Raw genomic sequence first — 17,240 nt, 5'->3', positions numbered from 1 at the left:
CGCAACGTGCCACAGGTTTCCTCCGCATCAGCAATAAGGTTCATTGCTGCAGTAGACTTAATTAGGGTGTTGTTTACATAAACTTCCATGTTCTGCCTTATTTGCTCCCAGAGGATCTTGTCCATCATCCGATGATAAGTAGCTCATGTGTTGCGTAGACTGAACGTCATCACTGTATAATAGAAAGTACCACCGGTTGTGATAAAGCTAACTTTCTCTTGATCTTCCAGAGTGAGAGTGATTTGGTGGTATCCTTAATAAGCATCAAGCATGCAGATCCTCTTGCAGCCTGAGGTTAAATCCAAAATTTGGTCAATCCTTGGTAGCGGGTAGCAATCCTTAGGGCTAGCTTGGTTAAGGTCTCGGAAGTTGATGCAGACCCTCCACTTATTGTTAGGTTTAGACACTAGGACTACGTTAGAGAGCCAGGGCGAAAATTGTACTTCTTTAACGTGTCCTGCTTCAAGAGTTGATCAACTTCAACTCGGATGATCTTATTTTATTCGGCCGAGGAATTTCGCTTCTTTTGCTTGATCGGCCGAGAATCAGGCAGGAGGTGCAACTTTTGCTCAACTACCTTGGGCTTGACCCCCGACAGCTCCTTGGGGGACCAAACGAAGACATCCCTGTTGCACGTCAGACATTTGACTAGATCCTTCTTGATTTTGATCGACAGGTCACTAGATATGCAGGTGATGCTCTCCAGACGCTCAAGGTAGAGCTGGATCTCCTCCCAAGGGATGAGTTCTTTAACTATAGGAAGAGGTTCCTCCTAGATGACGTGGATTCTCCCATCCTCGGTTCTTTGAGCCTTGCGAGCCTCGACCTTCACCATGTTGATATAACATCCGCGGGAGACCAGTTGTTTGCCTCGGACTTCCCCGACCTGGTTTCCCGCTGGGAATTTAATCTTCTGATGGAAGGTGGAGATTGTCGCTCGGAATTTATACAGTACGGGCCTTCCCAGGATGACGTTGTAGGAGGATGAAGAATCCACTACGATGAAAGTGCTCCTCTAGGTCCTCACCAATGGTTTGCTACCCAAAGATATGACTAGCTTAATTTGACCCATTGGTTGTACCTTATTGCCAGTGAATGAACCTGTACAAGGAAGTAGCTACGGGTTGGAGCTCACTAGCGTCGATCTGCATGCCTTCGAATGCAGTCTTGAACGGCATGATGGCAGAGCTTCCGATGTCAACGAAAACTCTGGCCATGCGGTTGTTGGCGATAATGACTTTGATTATGAGGGCATTATCATGAGGGATCTCCACTTCCTCCAGATCTTGTGGCCCAAAGCTGATTACGGGCCCTGCAGCTTGTTCTCGGCTGCATCCTACCGCATGTATCTCCAAGTGACATTCATAAAATTTTCGAGCTCTAGCAGAATCTCCATCCACGGGCCCTCTAGAGATCATGCCGATCTCCCGGATGGTGATGTTTCCCCTGTTCTCCTCCTCAGGAGATTCCATCAGTTCCTTGCCCCGACCTGGCTGTTGGGTTCCTTGACCTGCATTATTGGGCAGGGGTTTACTTGATTGTCCTGTGGCAGTAGCCGAGTTGGCTAATAGCTTCTGAAGCTTGGGCGCGATCTCAGGCAGAGGCAACCCTAGTTTAGTTGCCTTCCGAGAATCTTGGGCGAACTAGATGTAATTTCCCGTGGAATGGGTGTGGGACCTATAGTACGGGGCCCCCACTGACCAGGTCTGGGGGCTTGGACTGCTTCAACTCGTTGCGACGCCCTGAATTCCTAACCAGGCGGATATCTTAGTTGGGCGTCCCTGGAGGGGGGAAAGGGTCAAGCTGGAGGTTGGGGCGGCCTTTTCTCCGATTTGTTGGCAGAAGCAGGCGCCTTGTCTTCTTTCCGCCAAGTCGCCTGGGCTTCTTTCATATTGATGTAACTGGCTGCCTTCCCTAGCATCTCATCAAAATTTCTTTACTGACTCTCGGATGAGAGCTCGGAAGAACTCCCCCTCCCCCAGACCGTGGGAGAAGGCGCTCATCAAGATCTCTGAGGTAGCAGATGGGACGTCCTGTGCTACCTGGTTGAAGCGTTTGATATAACTTCTCAAGAGCTCTACAGACCCTTGCTTGAGGGCAAAGAGATAGCGATCTGTCTTATGATACTTCCTGCTACTGGCAAAATGGCATAGGAAGGTGTTCTTAAAGTCTTGAAAACATGTGATGGATCCGTTCGGCAATCCATCGAACCACTTTTGCGCCGAGCCAGACAGAGTGTTTAAGAGCACTCGACACTTGATGACATCGCTATATTGGTGCAGCAACGCAGCGTTCCAAAATTTTCACAGATGGTCCTTTGGGTCCTTGCTACCATCGTATTCTCCAATAACTGGGGGCTTATACCCCTTCGGTAGCTTCTCCTCGGGTACCCTTAGAGAGAAGGACACTTGTTCCTCAGGCATCTCCCTCGACTCCTCCCAGAGGACTATAGCCTTCCCATTCTTCAGATCTTTGGGAGGAGAACTCTCGGCTGTGGAGGCCTAGTGTTGCTCCTTGTTATAATAGTCCGGGCAGGGGTCCCGATAGAAGGCTTGAGGGAAATCTTCAGGTTGTTTTCTTTTAGACCCCCTATAGGAAACGTGGGTCTGTTCCTTTGAAACTGCGGGCATCTTGTGTGGATGTGAAGCAGTGGTGTATTTTTCTGAAGTCGCCGCTCGCCTCTTGGCTTCCCTGGACAATTCGTACTCTCTCGCTGTCATGGTGTCGTTGATCTTTCCGGTATCCTCCATCGTCACGCTACAGAACAGGTGAAGGAAATTCCTACAGACGGCGCCAAATTGATCATATCCGGAATCTGAGTCAGGCGAAGGCCGGCTGAGATGGCGTCAGTGTTGACGGAGAGGCGACTTGGACACACCTAGCATATGTGCCCCGGAAAACGGACCCCCACGTGGAACTGAAGGACAGTGGTGACGAAATCGGTGGTACTTAGGATCTGCGTAGACTTAGACAAGCACACAGAACGTTAGAGACTAGAAATCAAGAAAAATGTCCCTGACGCAGGCCCTCCAACGCTCAAGTCAGGTACTTTTTCCTCAGAAGAACAGTGTACGAAGGAAAAAAAAATATAGAAGACGAGTGCAAATGTGTGTGTACCTACTCAAGGGAGAGAACCTCCCTTTTTATATGACAATGTGTACCTTTGGAGCCTGAACAATGTTAGAGAATGTCGGGTGTCAAGGCCCGTCGGGTGATGGAGGACACGTGGCGCCCTCTCATCGGTTGAAAGAAGGTTCCATTCTTAGGGAATAACCGACCACTGAAATATTTCCTAGCTGATGACAGTTATTCTCTGACAGGCGGTTACGATTTCCTGACATTGTTTATCACTTAGCGTTTTCTGTCATGGTCGGGTTTAGCTACGACTCGCTCGGGATGACTGTGTGGGTGTGCCATCTGACTTGAGTCTTGATGAGGGAGACGAGCTGTGGTGAGGGTATGCTTGAATCCCTGAAGGATTGACCAGGTGTTGTTTTACTGAAAGTACCAGGTCTGGTTATGCGGCCCGAGCTAAGAAAACCCGACCAATCGGGGTCGGTCAAGCATTACTCCAAGTTACATCTTACGTCTTAAGTCTGGGACCCTGATTTATCTACACCCGACCAAAAATTATACGACTGATGACGTCAGACGGTCTAACTCCTTCTTTCCCCTTCTAATTACTGACTGTCTCGTCCTTTTGACTTCTGACTGCTACATCCCCTTGACTTCTGACTGTCATGTTCTCTTAACTTCTGATTATTCTTGACTATTACATCCTATTAATTTTTAATTATCACGTTCTCTTAATTTCTAATTGTCTGATCTTATTAAATCCTATTTTTATGCATCGTATGAATAAACATGAGCAACCAAGACTTTCATCGTTCACATCTCCAACTCAATATGGACAAGAAAAATAGTTTTTCATGCGGGTAATTGATAATATTTCAGTCCAAGAATTTTGTCGTAGTCCGTTACAATGATTAATCAGATGTATTAGAAATCAAAGGCATCTGAAGGTATTTTTTTAATGATAAATTTAAGGAGGCTGACCACTTGAATGAATAATCACGAATACTTCCAGATTTATGGTGAAATTTGAAGTCGGAAGGCTATTGGAGGATTAATAGGTTCGTAAGACGTGGATGCGTGTATAAAACAACAAAGTATTCAAAGGGCAAATATTTCAATGGCGCATGAGAAAGGACCGGTGTCCTGCTGGTTTTCAGCCCCGCGTATGCATGAACAGTGCTCTCTCCCTGTTGCTTGTCACGAATTTGGACACTGTTCCGCTCTGCCACACGCTCAAGATCTACTACTAAATGTTATAAAATAGCCTCACAAGTCCAACAGGTGCTCAATGCGTGGAGGACTACAGTAAACAGTACAATCAAACAGAAGCTTTGGCAGTGATACTGGAGTGCAGGAGAAACGAGACATGAAGCAGAGCTTTGATTGTTAAAACAATCTCCTGACCGACCGTGACCCCTCACGCCATGCATGCGCAGATGCTCTGGTCCACACCACGTCATCATGTTCGTCCGCCATGGCATGCACTCGATAAACCCTAAACAAGACGAACATTGTTGATGGTCGTCTAGGGACCAGGGAAGAGGGAGAAGAAAATCGTTGCAGTATTACTAATTAGTTGCATGATTGGAGGAAATCGGTGATTTTAATTCCTCTGCCAGATCAAACGAGCCCGAATTGCAGGGGGAGAGGTCAGAAAAAGGTGCGATTTTTAACACTTGGGTGAGCTCCGTTCCCTCTGGGAGAGGCTCCGCCAGAACCCGGCGCCGTAGAAGTTGGCCCGCATCACCTTCTCCAGCTCCGACATCGCCTCCGCCGGCGATCTCGCCGGGAATGCCTCCTCCGGATGGTCTCCCGCAGGGACGAGCTCCTGCCGCGCGATCGCTGGCGCCTTCTTCCGCGAGCTCGGCGCCCTACTCCGCTGCAGGGTCCGCCGGACGAGCCTCGCCGGAAGCTTCACCGCCACGACCACGACGAGCTTCGCGACGCCGCAGGGGCAGCAGCAGCAGATCGCCGCACACTCCGCCGCCGTCTCCCCCGCCGTCTCTGCCAGCCGCCGCGCCCGTCGCTCCTCCCCACTGCCCCGCCGAACGAGCCGCGAATTAGTTGGCGCCGCCGCACTTGTTTCCCGCCGCGCCATTGTCGACCATTTCAGGGTGGGATTGTGCGCCACAGCGGAGGAAGAGACCACAGACCGGGAAACGGAATCGGAACAGCAGCGAAGAGCGAGACGGGGAAGTGGCAGTTTTGTCAACCGAGAAAATAAGATGTTCCTCAATGCCAAATAACAAATGAGACACCCGCGCTCCGTGCACGCAACGAATCGTGGACTTCACGCCCGGCGAATCCTCTGCCAGTGAGATTTCCGCGAGGTAGAGGACCGGGGAAAAAAAAGGGGTAGAAAATTTGGGGACGAGCATTTTAGTGGGAGGATGATCTACCAGCATCTCGTGTGGAGGGGCTCGTGGGGCCCGCGGTAGAGGGACTTGGGGCACGAAACCGGACACGTCGGGGGCGATGTGACGCGCGACACGGGCGGTTAATTCGGGGAGTCACACGTCGTCATGCTTTTGGATACAAAAGGTTGCGTTCCCCGTTCCCACCCGCTGCTGATAGTGATCGATATTGCGATATTGATGGGATAGGTCACGAGAAGGGAGGAGCTCAAAAGCTGTGGCCTCGAGAAATCATTGCTCACATTGATCAGTAGGAAATATATCGTTTGAATTGAGTTCAGACGCTGTCCGACTGCGAACGAATCAAAAAAACAATGAAGTGTTGTGGCTGTCGTACCGTAACCGTTTGTATCGTGTGCCAAGGCAAAAAGCTTCCCAGAGCCGGGCCCGGGCCGGGTGAATCTGGGCCAAGGGTGATGCATGGTCAACGGGAGGCCACGTCATCTATAAATAGGAGGAGTCTTGTGTGGGCCAACCATTGCACTTAACTGTGGTAACAATGCTCGAGCTTCCGTTGAGAGTCGGCGACTCGTCGGCTTCCCCGATCCAAGGGGAATTGCCGGACCAGAGAAGCCCTAGTTCCCCAACTCGACGATCTGCCGGTGAACGATCGGGAATTCCGGTATCTTCCAAGATCCCCGTCGCTCCTTCGGCGATACGACGCCTCGACGGATGCCGGACGCTGCCGCCGTGAAGCAGGAGAAGGATCTTGCCTTGTCGCCGACGAGCTCCCTATCGGTGACGAATACCGTGAACGGGTGGCTCAGATTCGTGATCCAGGGATACTCCCTCGCCAAGGGCATGGGCGTCGGCAAGCACATCGCCAGCGAGACCTTCGCCGTCGGGGGTTCCAGTGGCCCATCTACTTCTACCCCGACGTGAAGAACCAGGAAGACACCTCCGCCTACGTGTCCGTATTCATCGCGCTAGCCAGCGAGGGCACTGACGATAGGGCTCTCTTCGAGCTCACCCTCCTCGATCAGAGCGGCAAGGGGATGCACAAGGTCCATATCCAATTCGACCACTCGCTGGAGAGCGGTCCATACACTCTCAAGTACCGTGGCAGCATCTGGTAATTGCAACAATTTTTCATTAAATTTTCCCCTCGTTATTTCTAACCATAATCTAGGTTTTTTTGTGGAATTGCCTTTTGATGTGAACTCTTGCCATGGCATAACCCTGCTTTCTTTCTATTTTGTATAGTTTGTTAATGATTTTCGGATGCAATCTTGTGATAATATATCATCATGTCTTAGATCTATCTAGAGGTTGATTATATAACATGACTAGATCTTTTATATTTATTAATTAGTTGTTGTTTATGATAATTTGAGTTTCACGATATGATTTAGTTAAAGATGTTTTATGGGACAACTTGACTCCTTGATGACCAAATGTAAAGAATTATTTTACAAATAGTCTCTGCTATTTCTCAAAATTGATTCCTTGATGACCAAAACTACAAATGTAAAGAATTATTTTACAAATAGTCTTTGCTCCTTCTCAAAACTGATTCCTTGATGACCAAAACTACAAATATAAAGAACTCTCCTACTTGTCAACACTACCTCCATGTGAATGCCAAAAAAATCCTTTTCCAACCCCCTCAAAATACATTGACCTTTCTTCATGCCGATCCTCTCAGTTTCACTATTAAATGACCTCTGCCCCCTGAAGTTCACTATGGAAAAGGCTTTACCCCTGTTATCTGTATTCAATTGCATTGCCACCTCTAGAGCTCATCGCCACGCTTGTCTCAGCCACCTTCTACCCTTTACTTTCCTTGTGCATCACTCCACATAGAGCTGGTTCGGTACGGTATATCGGTACCAAAACCTCATACCATACCGAAACTTCGGTATACCCATTTTCGATATACCGAAACTTTGGTATACTCATTTTCAATATACCGAAACTTCAGTATACCTATTTTCGATATGGTATAAATCCTATACCGTTTATTATCAAATTTTGGTATCAGTACAATATACCGAATACTGAACTATTAAATTGCATATCGATACCGTACCATAACTTTTCGATAAGCCGGATTTTTTATATAATTTGGTATATTTCAGTACGGTAGGTGTGATATACATTTTCGGTATTTTTCTCACCACTAACTCCACATGAGCTTCGACCATTAGGTAGACAATGTGGCGTCCTTGATGCTTACTCTTAGTTAAACTTTGTTTAAAGTCATTGACATTGCCTAATGGTAGTTGATAGCATCCCACACTGATGCCTGCGGAAGATCCCAAGCAATTGCACCTGATGCTCCAGGAGATCTTCGCCAAAGTATCCATCCTCTAGAGATAGTCCTTGGTGTTCTAATTTTGAAAGAATTCTAATGTGTCAATCCATCTATCCACCCACTATTCTTTGATGTTGATGACTATGGTAATCTACATGATGGTAGTCCATATGATAGAGACCAAGAATAAGATAACAAAAAACGAGAATAGGTTATCATAGAATAAACTGTAACAAGGAATGATCACATTGTGTCTATCAGTCCTGTGAGTTCTACTCCGAGTTGCCCTCTTGTGCTACACACATCGTTCTGTCATTTCTTTCCATCCGTTGCGCTCATTGTATTACCATTGCTCTTAATTTGGATTTTTAATAAGCTTTGTCTGATTTGCCATGTCTATATATGAGCAAGAGTTATATCATCATTGATCTCCTCAAACTAAAGGATCATAGTAGTTGCATCAAGTACTTAATTATGGTGGTCAAATTCACATGTGAGAATTTGCTGATCATCCACATGATGTGTTTTAGATACTCCGTCATTCTTGAAGTTCATGTGTCCTCTAGGTTAGAAGTGTTGTCCAATTTGATTTTGCGTCAGTAATCCAGAAACATCCGGACATCCTATCATTCTTGATCCTTGCTACACTTTCCTTGTATTGGGTTTTCATCATTTTTCTATGTGGTGTATTCACACGTAGACATTTCATTTATCTTGTATGGTAATCTGGATTTTATATGCTTTATTCCTAAGAGAAATACAATTAAAAGTCATCCAATTTCTCATTCTCTGATTTTACATATACAGTCTGGACTTATCTCCGTGTACTCTTGGGAAAAGGGTAGAATTGATTTATCAATTTCTGGAGTTATTCATGTGAAAGGACTTTTGGTATAAAAAGAAAATTAATGCTATAAGATATGCTTTTGGTAAGTTGTAACCCGGTGATAATTGCTTGCATCAGTGTGACTTTCAGCCAGTCTTCCATATTGATCTAGAGTTTGTCCAAATAAAGAAAAGAAAAAGGAACTCAAGTTTGGGATGGTCTCTAGTTTAGTGTGTATTAATCATAATGAGTTTCCAATTTGCCTACATGAGTGTGTAGATGAATATCACATGTTATGTACTTTTGATGAATAATAGCATGGTTTATCTTGAATGTCATTTTGTAATCCTTAGCTGCATGTGTACGTTTCTCAGGGGTTATAAGTGCTTTTTCAGGCAAACTGCTCTTGAAACATCAGATTACTTAAAGGATGATTGCTTGAATATTAATTGGACTGTTGGTGTTGTGGTGTCTGAAGTGGATGCACCCCGATTACACTCCATACACGTACCAGATTCTGATATAGGAATTCATTTTGCTGCACTTCTTGATAATCAGCAACTGGAGTATTTCCGACCACTGGAATATTTCCTGGGTCATCGGGGTGCATCCACTTCAGAGTGGTGATGTTGTTATTTCAGCCATGGAACCTAGGGTTTTTGGGTAAGGGTTGTTGAACAATTTGTTCTACTGTAGCTGATGCTAGAAATTCAACTTCACTACTCTTCTAATGTCCTACTCCATTCATTGCCAGGCAATGTTACATTTCATCTACAGAGATTCTTTGATACCGGATGACATGCTGACTGCTTCAAGTTCTCCTGAATATTCTGCAACAAACACACACTGTTCAAAGTTGATGGCTGCAGCAGATAAGTATGGCCTGGAGAGGCTTCGACTTTTATGTGAAGTTCATCTGTGCAAAGATATATCAGTGGACTCAGTTGCTAGCATTCTTTTATTGGCTGATAGTTATCATGCTAAGGAACTTAAATCAGCTTGTCTTAAATTTGCTGCAGAAAATCTTGGAGGTATTTGATCCTATCATTGAAATTAGGTAACCTTTTCCTCAGTATGAGTTGAATGAATTACTTTTTGTACAACTTATCATTCTATTGTTAAGCCTAGGAAAGCTTAACACGATTTCATTACATGTATATACATGCACATGTGTGCATGTGCATTTGAAACTTGATTAATAATCAATTAAATTCTTTTTCTGTTTGATTTTCTGGTCACTACTGGAAAACTGAAAATATTACGGTGCATAAATTCCAAACTACAATAACCTAGCGACATCACATTTGAACAATATGACCCTTGTTGCACAAATTTGTCAATTTTTTCTTAAATTCAGAAGCTAATTCAAACCTGATTTACCTCTTTGAATTCTGTATTTTTCTGTTTAAGAAACATAGTTATTGTTTCAGTACCCAATTTGTGAGTTTCTGTGCTGACAACAGCGGGCAACTCATCTAAAAATTTGCATTAGTTGTTTCGTATGCATACAACACTGAGATTGATCTTGTGCGAATATTGTGAATTTTAGTATGAATAAGGTCTAAAATAAGTGAATCTGGAAAAATATTATGCCATTGGGATATTGTTTATCTTACTATACATATCTGTGGGTTCTTAACTTATTATAATAATATGGGGTTGATTATTCAATTTCTCATGATTGAAGTGCAATTTTCATTAGTAAGAGATGTTAAAGTTCAAATTCAATATTAAGGATATAATCGTTTTTTTCTGTATCACTATAATGCTTGAAAAACATAGGAAGAGGTTGATTTGTTTCCTGTGCAATTATTCTCTTTCTTGTCAAAAAGAAAAACTAACACCTGGAGGTTTCCATATGATAAAAAGGTCATGTGGTTAATTAAACCTGGGGTTGGGGGGATGCTATTGTAAATTTGTAATTGCATTGGCATTCGTGAAAATTTGAACTTATTGTAGACAGACAGTAGCATGTGGAACTTTGCATAGTGACTGCATGGTAGAATTTAACCAGGAGTTGTAAATTTTTTTGCTCTTTTGGTCTTATGTGTCATCTACATGGATTATTGGATCCTATTATTTGCCCTTACCAACTTGGACAGTTGGACACAGTTTCATATCTGATTGTTGCATTTCAAATTTGATTCCCACCAACTTGTCACTGAAAATTAGGATTATCTTGCATGTGGAAACTTGTTTAAATATTATAGTTTTTACATTGATATATCAGCCCTTGCAAGGCTGAATATTCTACTATTTTATTTGAGGTTTGGCTAATAAAAGAAGTTCGGAGTTTCAGTTTGGTGCATCCTTCCTATGCACTGAAATTTATACTGAAGGAGAAGAATCCTCATTTTTTAGGGTAAGAATTGCCGTGTTTTAGGAAGATGAATATGGTAGGACTGATATTGATATTAGATGGATATTTGAAAGTATAAATAAAAGTATAAAACCACCATATGATATTGATATTAGATGGATATTTGAAAGTATAAATAAAAGTATAAAACCACCATAAACAATCTTGTCATAATGAATTTTTTCAATTCTTTGCAAACCATGGGCATCCTAGTCAAGTTGTGAAATCTGAATATTGGGATGGATTAGCTGAGAACGTCAAGGTGGATCTGTTACTTTGTGCCCTCAGATGACTTGGTAGTTTCCTGTAATAATTACTCAAATAATGACTAAAATTTTAATTGTAAATTTAGAAAATCTGGGGCACATCTTTTGTGCCTCCAAACTCCTCCAACTATAATCTTTCAATATGAGCCATCGCATTCTATGTAGTACATCTTCCTCAAACTTTTGAGCAGCTATCTATGATGAACAGGAAGAAGAAAGAGCGGGGGAAAAGAAATTTCTTCTATGCTGTTTGATATACAAAATTATATCATATTTTGATATATCATCTGCAGCCCATGATTTCTCTTGCAAGTTGTGTGATGGTTAGCTGTCATCTGACAGGGTATCATTTTTGATCACTTTGTTATACTATTCAATTGAAGGATAACAGAATATTGTCTATGTAAGTACACCTTCAAGGACCACACATATTACTCTTGGTGTAATCTGATTTGGACAGTTGTCAACTTGAAGTAGTATCTAATCTACTTTCTGCCTCAATGTTTAGACTCCTAATGTTGATTGATCTTTTGACACCATAAAAAATGGCCATTTTAATGGGATAATTTTATCAACTCCTGAAAAATCATGGATTGAGGAATAGTTTGTTGCTGCTTCATGTGTTTCTTCTTATTGTTTGTTTTAGCCATTGTTTTAGTACCACTTTCTCAGGCAAAATCCTTCTGAAAATTTTTTTAGGTTTTAATAGAATTATATATGTGCAGCTGTGGTACGCTCAAGCGGATTCCAGCATCCCAAAGAAAATTGCCCGTCATTGCAGTTGGAGCTCCTGAAGATAATTGCAGGGCATGAAGAATGCGGCGGAAAGAGTCAGAGTGTTTTCAGGCAGCTCTCTGATCTTGGTGACTCCAGTGGCTGGAGAGTTATACCTCGCCTATGACACCAGTAAATATTAAGCAAATGAAATATTTATACAAAATTTAGTGTGGCAAGTGATTTGGGAATTGATTTCTGTAACCGTCTATTGATGCAGGTTTGCACGCTACCTCATTTAGCTGCTGTACAAAGGTAATTTGCGCTCTGAACGTTACGAATGATGTAGTTTGTGCTCCTTTTAGACCATCACGGCACAATAACTTGCTCCTTGATGCATAATGTTTTCATTTTCGTGCTTTAGTGATGTTGTACAGATGTGGTCATTGAAGCCAATGATGAAAGGAAATGTGTGAAGGGCAATTATGTATAGGCTAACTTTATCTTTAGTTTTATCCATCTGAATATAGAAACTATGCTGCTCAGAAACAAGTCCGATTCCACTTGGTACAAAGCTCAAGTTTCTGCCACTCCTGCAAACTGTTCTTTTGTCTCTTCTTTCTCACTTTCAGTTGACATCAAAGTACATCTCACTGGCCTCCCGCAAAACCATCATAATGAACTATGCATTTACTTAATAAGCCAATATACTTAACAATCATCCATGATCAATGAAGTGAACGAATCTTCTCAAAATGGCTGAACCAATTAACTAGTTTACCCTTCCACAATGGCAGTGACTTTACAATGAAAGTTTCAAGCAAATTCAACTTCTTTTGACATGCCAAAAGTAATTCTATTTTCCTGATATATTACACATCAGAAGAACATAGTTAAAAACAGAGTGATAAGTTATTCGCAAAGGAATGCAGTTGGTATTATTGTATCAATTGTAAAGTGATTATGGAATATCTACTCTAACAAAATTAGTGTTAATAGATTAATATAGTTAGTAATCAATTGGTACCACCATTATGGTGCCTGAGCCGTACAGTAGCATGTCTTCAGCATCAATACAAAAACCAAAATTTAACCAAATGTAAGCTCACATGCAAGTCTTTAGCTGTCTTTCCTCTTACTGATATGACTGTGTCTGTGTTCATTTAAATCATAAAAGACTACAACTTGCCAGATAATTCCTAAATGCAACCAATATTGAGAAAAAAAGGAATTGTGCTACTGTTTTACTCGAATGTAACTTTGCAGCTAATTTGGATCACTTGGTGTAACTTTGCAACTTCATTTTTTTTTTTTTTTTGCAATCACTTGTTAGATGAACTAATTAAATACTATAGTTAAATAGACTCATCACATGACTCAGTGTATAAGCAGTCATATATCATTTTTCTACTACAGCTTCTCGGTCAGTGTTCAACCTCCACATGCATCCACAGAGAATCCAATTTAGTCTATTAGTCAGGCTAAATGTCATCAGTTAGTGATTTTGTTTGCTTCTACTTGTCACTCTAGTTAATGCAGGTATTCCATTGGTTACCAACTACTGTTCTTGTACTATATATCGTATGGGTAAATAATTTAGAGAGAAAGAAAGCTTAAAGAACACGACAGGACAGATGCTGTTTCTGTTGCTATTATATTATTGTTGTTACAATAAGCATTAATTGTCTTGAATAAGTCTAAGCTAATCAACTGACTAATAGCAACTCTAATCTGATAATTTGACTAATAGTTGTTTAGTTTATAATAAATGAATAAATAAATAAATAAAATCAATTGGTGCCATAGAATTAACATTGTCAAGCTAATGAAAGAGTGCTAAGAGAGCATCCTTGCTCTTTAGTCTCGCTTGACAAGATTGAGTGTCAACTAATAAATTCATGTGAAAGACAGTGAAAAAGATGAAGTTATATCCAGTTGAATTCAAGAACTGAACTAGATCAGAACCCGGTCTAGTTTTTTTGGATCAGACTGACTGATTCGGTTTGATTTTGATAGCTGTAGTTATAGGAATTTATTTAGTAATAGCTTAATTAGAAAGAACACTAAAATAGAAAGGGCACAGAGATGGTCCTTCAATTCTCTCTTTGTGCTAACGAAACGTGGAGATTCATAAGAGGACCCCTCCAAAACATAGTAAAAGTTCCACATTATAATATAAGTGCCTTTCCTTGACCTCTTGAGGTTGTGGCATGTGGTGGCTTGGCACCAACCCTTCCCCATTTCTTCTTCCTTTCTTCTTCTTGCAGCCTATGGAATTGGCATTGCAACCCACAAACGCCACAAGATTCCCTTCCTCTGCTATCTACTTTACGTGCTTTGATTTCAGATTAGTCCTCTATGAGTCAATTAACTTTTGTTTGTCCCATTTTATGTTTTGCTTTTTGCTGGATCATAGTTCATGTGTCATTGAGATGCACCACGAGCAGATGAAGCTGCCAGCATGATCTGATCTCTGATACCTGCTTATATGTACATCAGATCATCTGGTAGTTTCATCTGCTATTGGGAGCATATCGAAAGGCGGCCATTGCTGCTGCATCAAGGAACCTGATCAGAGATTGTATATATATGGTTTGGTATCTTAAACATACATTGTAATGTTTTCCACTGTTTTGTTTTTTGTTTTTTTTTTCCTATCATTAATCACTATTGTCTTCGATTGGAGTGTGAGTTTATTCTCAGTTGATCTGCTTTCTTGAATTTGACATTAGATTGAGGATGTTGTGAAAGACATGTAACTATGAGAAGAAATGGTATAATTGTCAGAATAGTTCTTATGGGACCCAAAGCCTACTGGAAGAAATGGTATATGACCCAACCTTGATGTTGAGTTACCTTTTTTTTTAAAAAGTGTAGCAAAATTATGATATATGTGCACTGCAGGGAGGATTTGACTCCCAGCAATGAAGTGCATATTCTCTGTTGCCTGCATTATTTCATAATTCAACAGTGTAATCAATGTTCCACTGACAGATTGATCACTACATTTCTTAACTGTATATATTTTGTTTATTGTAGTGCAATTCTGAATTATTTGGCATGCTTAGGCAGTGTAACAACAATAAAGCATAGTTCTCTGTTTGGAACATAGTTTTTTCTATTATGTTTTTGCCCAAATTTGATTCTGACACTTGAATGATACACAAAACTAAAATACTTTTAATACCTTTTTTTATATATAAAATCAGTCTTTTATATAACATGATTCCATATCGTTGAAAATTTAGGAAATTTAGACACCTTTGTAGCACATACTTAAAGAGTTACAAGTATCAACAACAAACTCATGGACATTCCAAGAATTAAACAAGAAAACAACATGAAACTTTCAACTTCAGATGTTCTTCAGACAGCCATCATCATCCGCGAAAACTCCTCGAAATTCACTTGTCCGTCGCCGTCTGTGTCGGCTTCCCTGATCATCTGGAGAACCTCTTCATCTGTCATCTTCTCTCCAAGATTGATCATCACATTCCTCAGCTATATGCAAAAACATAGGTCATAATTCTGATTATAGGCAAACAGTCCGACAAAGAAAACTAAACTCACCTCACTGGCTGAGATGTATCCATTTTGGTCTTTGTCAAAGACCTTGAAGGCCTCTCTAAGTTCTTCCTCTGCATCTGTTTCCTATCGATCGTAGAACACACCAAAACAGATATCAGCGTTCAGTTTGATATGTCTCGACAAGTTTTAAGCATTTCGTGTACCTTGACCTTCCTCGCCATTAAATTCAAGAACTCGGTGAACTCTATGGTGCCATTTCCATTGATGTCGACCTCCCTGATCATATCCTTCAGCTCTTCTTCAGAAGGGTCCTGACCCAGTGATCGAATGACAATGGCCAGCTCTTCCAGGGTAATGCAACCTACCACAACATCAATTAAAGAAAATAAAAAACAAGAAAGAAATAAAGCTTTTTTTGGGGGGAGGGGTGGAGAACAAACCATCTCCATCTTTGTCAAAGAGGCAGAAGGCCTCTTGGAACTCAGAAATCTGTTCAGCTGACAACCGCTCCATGCCGATCTTTTACAGCAAGGAAGAAGGGCCAAAGAGTGAGGAAGCAAGGAAGAAGGATCCTCTTGTAGTTGTAATAGCCTTGAGGCTGTGGAAAAAACAACAATAAACTTAGTCAAATGTCCTTCCTTTTGACTGCTTTTTTTTTTCTTTTTGTTTTCTTTTCTCTTTCTCTTTCTTTAGCTTTACTGGAAATTAATTTGCAATGTGAGATTTCTTTTTTTGTTCTTATGAGATTTCTACAGCAAGGCACGACAGAGCTTTCCAGTACCTGAAAATGCAAATCTGTTCCTTGGTTCTTGAGTTATCCACAATTCAGAGCGTATCAAGTGGAGTGTTTTATTAGGGGGGATGGGTGATGGCGATCTTACTTGCCGACGCGGTCTCCCCACGCGCTTTGACTTTGACTTCTGCGCCTGCTGACTCTCTGGTTTCGCCGTCTATTAATGTTCAAGTTCGCATCACGCGTTTTGTTGACAGTGTGACTCTTGGGAACGGTTTCATTTGCTCCTGAATCTCTCCAATCAGGAAACCACCGTTTAAATTCTGTTTACCTTAATTCTTACCCACCTCAAACTCATAGTTACAATTTGTTGTTTAAAAAAAAAAAAAGGGTTAGAATTTGTCCATTTTTTATTTATTATAAAAATATTCTATTTCATTTTATCCTATTTTTATTTTTTTAATATTATTATAGTAGTTATGATCAGTGCTCTAAATTTCGGATTAGGCGGCCGCTAATCACGCCGAAGAGGTGTTGGGCAGCCTAGCCGCTTGGGCGCGCTAGGCAGCTTGGGCTGCTTCGCTTTTGTGAGAAGCGTGGATTTTTTTTTTTTATCGTTTAAAATCTTAAATCCTATCTTTAAATTAATTCATTTGCCTCTCAGGGTCGATTCGACTACCTCTCATCCCCATAAATTTATGCTCGATAGATAAGAATTTTGTTCTCTCGGATGAGTCTAGTGGTTAACGCATAAGATGTTATGACCATGAGATCTGGGATTCGAATCTCAGCAAAGCCGAGGTAAATGTCTCTCTTATATGTTAGTCATTATTCCAAAGATTAGTAGCTGCCTGTGATTTACCTCCTCCGTATTGGCCCTAGAATGGATTGGCAGGGCGTTGAGGGCGAGCATATTCGCCTTTTGCCACCGATAGGTAAAAATTTTTCCATTAATTTATTCTACTTTAAATCATTGTTTCGCCCTCTTGAGACGCTTCCAACGTCACTAGATGCCTCCGGTGACGTCGAATCCATCGTAAGACACTTCTAGCAGCGTTAGAAATATCCCAT

At 41.6% G+C, this 17,240-nt stretch overlaps 2 protein-coding genes and 1 pseudogene across 2 annotated transcripts; 1 reads left to right on the top strand and 2 right to left on the bottom strand.

Annotated features, from left to right (window-relative positions):
- Positions 1-4,744: 4,744 nt before the first annotated feature.
- Positions 4,745-5,173, bottom strand: LOC121986839. Its single transcript, XM_042540774.1, has one exon. It carries the CDS (start codon positions 5,171-5,173, stop codon positions 4,745-4,747), a length of 429 nt encoding a protein of 142 aa, XP_042396708.1.
- A 179-nt stretch (positions 5,174-5,352) lies between these two features.
- Positions 5,353-15,015, top strand: LOC121985039 (annotated as a pseudogene).
- Positions 15,016-15,083: 68 nt separating this feature from the next.
- On the bottom strand, positions 15,084-16,260 carry LOC121985038 (calmodulin-like protein 11). The gene is made up of 5 exons (XM_042538279.1): positions 16,218-16,260; positions 15,877-16,034; positions 15,640-15,797; positions 15,479-15,559; positions 15,084-15,409 (listed from the first exon to the last, which is right to left on the bottom strand). Exons 2-5 carry the CDS (start codon positions 15,947-15,949, stop codon positions 15,275-15,277), a joined length of 447 nt encoding a protein of 148 aa, XP_042394213.1. The 5' UTR covers positions 15,950-16,034; positions 16,218-16,260; the 3' UTR covers positions 15,084-15,274.
- Positions 16,261-17,240: the final 980 nt, after the last annotated feature.

This window comes from Zingiber officinale, chromosome 5B, assembly GCF_018446385.1.
Source record: "Zingiber officinale cultivar Zhangliang chromosome 5B, Zo_v1.1, whole genome shotgun sequence".
Classification (NCBI taxonomy): Eukaryota; Viridiplantae; Streptophyta; class Magnoliopsida; order Zingiberales; family Zingiberaceae; genus Zingiber; species Zingiber officinale.
This window is presented reverse-complemented; position numbering and strand designations above follow the sequence as displayed.

What these genes read in the sequence shown, in the direction of transcription:
- LOC121986839 (XM_042540774.1), bottom strand. Translation starts at nt 5,173, where the DNA reads ATGGCGCGGCGGGAAACAAGTGCGGCGGCGCCAACTAATTCGCGGCTC.
- LOC121985038 (XM_042538279.1), bottom strand. Translation starts at nt 15,949, where the DNA reads ATGGAGCGGTTGTCAGCTGAACAGATTTCTGAGTTCCAAGAGGCCTTC. An exon ending in CTTTGACAAAGATGGAGATG is followed by an intron (nt 15,798 to 15,876) that starts GTTTGTTCTCCA and finishes ATGTTGTGGTAG; the next exon opens with GTTGCATTACCCTGGAAGAG. An exon ending in TAATGGCGAGGAAGGTCAAG is followed by an intron (nt 15,560 to 15,639) that starts GTACACGAAATG and finishes TACGATCGATAG; the next exon opens with GAAACAGATGCAGAGGAAGA.